Raw genomic sequence first — 6,240 nt, forward strand, 5'->3', positions numbered from 1 at the left:
GATTTAAGGGGTTGTACGCTTGACTGGCTCGCCACGTTCGTTGAGTTTGTTTTAATCTTTCTTTGGAAAGGATCGCCATCTACTGACGTTAAAGTACATCTTGGTCACAAAATCTCTTTGAATAAAATTTGATTTGCATGATTTTAACGTCTTTGCTAGTGACATGTACCCGCATTGTGTTGTGTTGACACTTGGGGCACAATTATTGTAAAGATTGTAAACAATTATTGTGTGCGTGTGTGTGTGTGTGTGCACTCCTGTGTGTTCTATTTTTTTTTTTTTAATAAAACAAAGACCTGTTGCACTTTTTATAACGTTACAGTGCACCTTGGACAACAAATGGAAAACACTTAAATAGTCTGGTTTATGGTGGTGCGATGTAAAATGTTGTTTACATGATTTCAATGTCTGTGCTGAAAATACGTATAGGCCTACATAGTGTAGCAACGCGCAATTATTGTAAACAACAGGGGCACAATTATTGTAAGAAATAGTGCATTGTGTGCTTGGGTTTTCTGTGTTAAGCCTTTTTATTGAATTTCTTTATTAGGTAAAAGGTCTTTTAAAAGTTAAATAATATGATTTCAGATGCAAATATTTAACAGTAGGTCTGTGCTGATTTTGAACTTACCATTTCTTTGAGGTTGGCATGATTATACTCACGTAATGCTCATATATACTGTATTGCTTCATGCTCATTTAACATTTACAAAGCACAAGATAGTTACAGTTTAGTAACTCAAATATATAATTGGATTCGATTATTGTAAAAAGCATTTAATGAAACCCGTGTATGTGAAAGTAGCTTTTTGTTAGGTACTCTTATTATGGCGTTTTAAGACCTTTCACACGGAAGTTCACATTCCGCAGAGTTACTGCATTCATGCACAACACCTCTGTCACCCGAGACAGTTTTGATCCTTAAACACTATTTAATTGTTCTTATTGCTGGTCCGAATCTTGCTTAAGATAGTTATTTGTGCGGTTAGCTTTAACATGAAGAACAAATGCGAATTGACATCGTCAGCCAGTCCTGAGACAGACAAGGAAGTGCCCTCGGTAGGAATGCGTGAGATGCCATACCACATTCGCTTGTATGTAAACTCACAGACAAACTGTTTACTGTTGTATTTTCATAGGGTTCCCCAATGGAAGATAAAGCTGTCAACACTGACCCGGATTGGGAAACTAAGATGGTGACTATTTACATGTTGGGATTTATAACTTCATATCTACTATAAACGTATGGGCTTGCAAGACTAAAATATCTCCTAATGAGTGTAATGTCTATCCTCTACACCAATACTATCCCACGGGGCACAGGCATAACTAACAGTATTTAAATTATAGGGACTGACCTACCCAAAGATACCCACTATGTCCAAGTCAAAGTGTGGTTTAGTTTCTGTGAACTAAGTAAGTGTGGCTCGAGCAGCTATCGAGCCATCCACCTTGCGGTTATTCAATCTCTTTCTCTCTGTCCTCATAGAGGTTGCTGGAGGAGGAGACTAGAATCCTGATCCGCTTGTGTGAAGATCTCAAACATCAGCGGGAGGCTGGAGTTGTGGATCATAAAATGAGACTCAAGAACGTAGAACATATGATCAATGACAAAAAATGTCAGCATCAGGTTAGTACTAACTCTGTGTTTGTGTAACTGTTGTTTCTTCAGTCGTTGATTGACCTAATGTGTTAGTAATGAAGGCCACAAATGGAGCGGTCATTCTGATTTTCACCGTATAGGATTTGGATGATAATTAAGCATCAGTAATGGAAATGCAATCGTGTGCATAGGCTATAGCCTATATGTGACTTCTTGAGTTGTAAGAGTTTCTGATTTCTTTATTTTGTCGGTGCCCTCTCTTTGTTGTACCTGTTGGTTGTGTTCTTTAAACTCAGTCTATATACCGCAGACTCTTCTGGAGAAGTTGGATTCCATGAACCTGAAACTAGAACATAGCAAGAGAAAAGCAAACCAGAAGAAGTTCCTTGCCAAACAGGAAGAGCTCCTCACAGAGTTGAAACAAGTAGAGGAGAAGGGGAGAAGGTAAAAACAATTTAAGGAAGAAGGAATGCAAAAGGAAATAGGAAAAGACTGACAAATGCAACTGACAAAATACACATGGGAATATTTTCTGTTTTACTCGATAGTGGATAGAGGTAAAGAAAATTCTATTTCGTTGGGGGGGGGGGGGGATGCCACACCTTGCCATTTATTTGTCTTCTTATCAGTCTGACAGTGGAGCTGGAGGAGAAGGAAGAAGCACTGGTTAAGCTAGAGGGAGAGCAGGTACTACAGAAGTGAGTATCGGGAAATACAAAGGGTTTTACCCCTGTGCACTGTATTGCAGAGAATTCCGTTGTCTCAGTTGTTTTTAATATAAAGATACTTTCTTTACAAGTGGAAATATCTAAGAAATCTTTGTGTGTTTGTGTGTTCACACATAGAGAGACTTGGGAACAAGAGATAGCTGATCTTCGAGAAGAGAGGGACAGACTAAAGAAAGAAGTTGAAGAGGGCAGCAGGAATGCCCTGAGAGAAGAGGTGAGGTTTTTTTTTTTTTTTACAGAGCTATTTCTTCCGTTCTTCCGTTTTCACACACCTTTCTGAGACCACACATGGCGTCATTTGAGTCACCTGCTGTATGTTGGTATGTGAACAGATAGAAGCGCTGGAGTTTCAGAGAGAGGTGTACGTGAGTGAGTTGGAAGAATGGCTGGCCGAGGCTGAGAAACATATTCAGTCTCTGAGGTATGCCATGTGCTTATGTGTTTTTCTGTATGTGTGACATATCATTGGCTTATAATTTGATGGGCCATTGAATTTTGCCACGTATTCTCTCTGCGTGTCCAAACTGGATAGGTTGAACCCATCACCAGAATACCTGCACCACAGCTTGGAGTGGGAGAGGAAAGTAGCCACGATCCGGAGCACTGTGTCCAGCCTACAGGTGAGGATTACATTGGTGATGGTCTGTGGACTGCACATGAGATGTGGAAATGTGTTTCATGTAAGAAAATGTATTACATTTTTTTTTTTTTTTAAATAAAAAATAAAAAAATAATCCACTTTATTATAATGAGCCTCAACTTCATAGCAGAGCAACAAACAAAGTCCATGGTGTGAACTAAAGCTATCGTGTGGCGTGTGGGAGCATTGTGTTGACCCACTCAAATTTACGCTTAGGGGCTTGCTCATGATATTGAATGAGCAAATTGATTTAGCCAAGTTATTACATTAGCTTTAGTTCAGACTTTGCTCATTGCCTGTTGCCCGTCAATGAAAGCAGGGCCCATAATCAGGCTACTGTTCTGTTGGGTGTGGGCGTATTTGCAAAGGCTTGTAGGTTTGTTAGGTGAATTACTCACCAGGCTTTGAATTCAGTCGGGTCAGCTAAAACAATGTGCTGTTATACCGCTATGCTATTATGCTAAGTCAGTGTTTCCTGCCCAATGTTTTCCCTCTCCTTTGTTCCAGGAACATTTTAACAAGATGATCCAGCAGATTCAACAGGGTCAGATGCTTGAGGACCTTCCCACAGTTACCCTTCCCCCTTTACCAGAAATCCCAGTGGTAAGTATTATAAGACGGCACAGCTATTCCTTTTATTTGTGGTCCGCAGTGCTTGACTGTGGATGAACACAGGGCAGCCTGACATTAGGATGTGTTTGTATTTGTTCCTCGTGCTCGTCCCTGATTGGTCACCCCTCTCTGTTCATCCCCGTAGCTGCTCTACTTCTCCCAGCCAACCCACGTGGTCTCAAGCCAGCCCTATGGTTTCATGGCCAGACCGTTTGCACCCCAGATGCCACCTTTCTATTCGTCCCCTGTCCGTATGAGCCATGTTGGCCCTGCATCACAGTCCATAGCCAGGCCAGCCTTTGGCCCAGGTGCCCCAGCAGCACCAGCCTCGCACCCAATGTTCCAAGCTGCACACCCTGGCATGGCACCCTCAATCAGAGGCCTGGCTCCAGGGTATACCGGCGCTGCGCCGCAGAGACCCGTACCACAGACCACCGTGTCGCCACTTGCCTCCCCGCCCCCTGCTGCTGCTGCCGCTGCCCAGCCTTCTCAGCTGGACAAAGTGCTGCAAATGTTGGGCACTCGCCTACCGACAAGGACAAGGTTTGTCTGACTCTTATTTGTGGATCTCCTGTTTGGTTTCTGTGGTTTTTTTTGCGTGCTTGTGAAACACATCAACACTTACTATTCACACAAAATAGCTATTTCTGTCCAGCATAGTAATGTTGCAGTCGTTAGAATATCAATAATGTCATATTTCCTGAATTGAATGTTTTAACCAGTGGTGACCTCTCCTTCTTGGTGCAAGTTTTTGGTACATGTACAGCATTATTTGATTATTTTTTTGTGGTGTTCCTGCAATTCTCCACAACATGACTGAATCTAGACAGGACTGATTTAATGTCTCGAAGTACAAAAATAATGTGAAGTACAAAGCAAAGTAATTTTGATTGAATTGTATGTTCAGTATGGTTATGTAAACACAACCCATAGTTTATCTTGCACTGACTGTCACTTTCTGTCCCTCTGTGTCTTGTCAATCTCCCCTTATCGCCTGCGTCCTTCAGGGCAGAGCTCACCGTCGCCCTGCAGCAGATTAAGTCTGCACGCGGCACCTTGGCTGGCATGGCCATGGAGGATCTATGCCAGCAGGTGGCAGAGCGGCTGGAACACAGCCAGAAACCAGTGAGGATTTACTCAAGTTAATCAACACACGCACACACACACACACACACATGCGCGCACGCGCACGCACACTTACACTTCATCCGTTTCTCCCATTCCTCTGCCCCTCAGGTGATGACACCTATTGGGCATCCACCTGTTGGCGTTTCCCCTCATCTGTCTAAGCTACAGCAGCCCTCAAACCTTCCACAGGGCATCCAGGTACCATTTCAACAGGTCAATGTCTCAATTACTTGAAGAAAGTCAGGCAAATGACTAAATGTAACTGTAATTGACCAAATGTCAAAAGTTAAACTCTTACTGGTCCTTCCTAGTAAAATGTATCTCTACCTCAAGTAGGTTGTGTGCCATTTCCAATAGTGGCATCTTTACTGCAGGTCCATACTCAGCACCTCAGATAATAACATATCTGTGTTGTGTGTGTTTTTGCCTCCACTCCACTCCCCCCCTTCAGTCTGTGGTTAGTTTGTGCTTGGTGTGCCAGGGCCATGTAGATGAACGCAGCCAGTATAAAATGAGATGTTCTCACATCATTCACACACAGGTGAGAAGTGAAATCCCTTTCTTACTCTGCCTTTATAGAAGACTGTATGTGTGTATTCATACGCAACCTTACAGCTCAGTGTATGATATGTTAATGTGTTTCTCTTCTCTTTTAGTGTGTTCGTGTTTGGCTCCAGTCCGGTACGAAAAAGGAATGTCCCATCTGTCCAGACTAAAGGGCTCTGCATCACACACACACAGAAATATATATACGTTCTCTCCATTTTGATAGTACCTCACTACACACACAGCAAAAAGCTTCTTTTTTTTAAAGTGCTGTTGTATCAGATGATGCAAAATTATTTTGAATGTAACACTTTTGTATAAAAATGTTGTATCAAATGTAAATACATTTGTGGTGCAGAGGTAACAGTACTGGAGATTATTTTTTCTTCTGTTGAATGGTTCCATCCACTACAGTGACGGAGAGTTGGGTCTGATTTGTTGTGTTGTTTTGCTCTTCAGTGACACCACACATAAATCACTGACAGCGCCACAAAGGGCAGGACTAAAATACCATGGGAAGCAATTTCTCAGCCAGGTCTACATCCATCAAACATGGCTGAACCTTTCTCTCTTTATCTGCAGTCTGAAACACTTCCTACACAAACTTCATATATTACATGCGGAGTCACTCCGGAGTGACTCTGCATGTAATATATGAAGTTTGTGTAGGAAGTGTTTCAGACTGCAGATAAAGAGAGAAAGGTTCAGCCATGTTTGATGGATGTAGACCTGGCTGAAAAATCAGCTCAGAAAAGCTATGAAGATACAGGAGTGAAGTGGTGACGTGGTACTGGGGATTAATGGGCCACAGAACTGTCATCTCTTCTTACTTTTGTTCAGTACTTGCCGGAGTGGCAGGTTTGTGTTGAATAACTCAGTGGCAGGAAGGCATCTGATATGGACAATCAAACATCTATGCCATGAGCAGTTTCTCTACTGCCGTATTGATGCTTTGTGCTGCTACATTGACTTGGTTTTGGTAT

At 42.3% G+C, this 6,240-nt stretch overlaps 1 protein-coding gene across 2 annotated transcripts; it reads left to right on the forward strand.

Annotated features, from left to right (window-relative positions):
• Positions 1-839: 839 nt before the first annotated feature.
• On the forward strand, positions 840-5,626 carry rnf214 (ring finger protein 214). 2 transcript variants are annotated; one of them, XM_031571735.2, is made up of 14 exons: positions 840-1,059; positions 1,140-1,196; positions 1,490-1,630; positions 1,914-2,047; positions 2,233-2,301; positions 2,449-2,545; positions 2,664-2,752; positions 2,864-2,951; positions 3,479-3,574; positions 3,729-4,126; positions 4,591-4,708; positions 4,820-4,924; positions 5,163-5,252; positions 5,368-5,626. In XM_031571735.2, exons 1-14 carry the CDS (start codon positions 997-999, stop codon positions 5,425-5,427), a joined length of 1,605 nt encoding a protein of 534 aa, XP_031427595.1. In that variant the 5' UTR covers positions 840-996; the 3' UTR covers positions 5,428-5,626. The 2 variants fall into 2 exon arrangements, with proteins under 2 accessions (XP_031427595.1, XP_012693251.2); XM_012837797.3 differs by having other exon boundaries at positions 4,820-4,909.
• Positions 5,627-6,240: the final 614 nt, after the last annotated feature.

This window comes from Clupea harengus, chromosome 8, assembly GCF_900700415.2.
Source record: "Clupea harengus chromosome 8, Ch_v2.0.2, whole genome shotgun sequence".
NCBI lineage: Eukaryota > Metazoa > Chordata > Actinopteri > Clupeiformes > Clupeidae > Clupea > Clupea harengus.

Coding starts and splice junctions, on each gene's coding strand:
- rnf214 (XM_031571735.2), top strand. CDS start 997: ATGAAGAACAAATGCGAATTGACATCGTCAGCCAGTCCTGAGACAGAC. Junction 1,060..1,139: donor CAGACAAGGAAGTGCCCTCG/GTAGGAATGCGT, acceptor GTATTTTCATAG/GGTTCCCCAATGGAAGATAA. Junction 4,127..4,590: donor CGCCTACCGACAAGGACAAG/GTTTGTCTGACT, acceptor TGCGTCCTTCAG/GGCAGAGCTCACCGTCGCCC.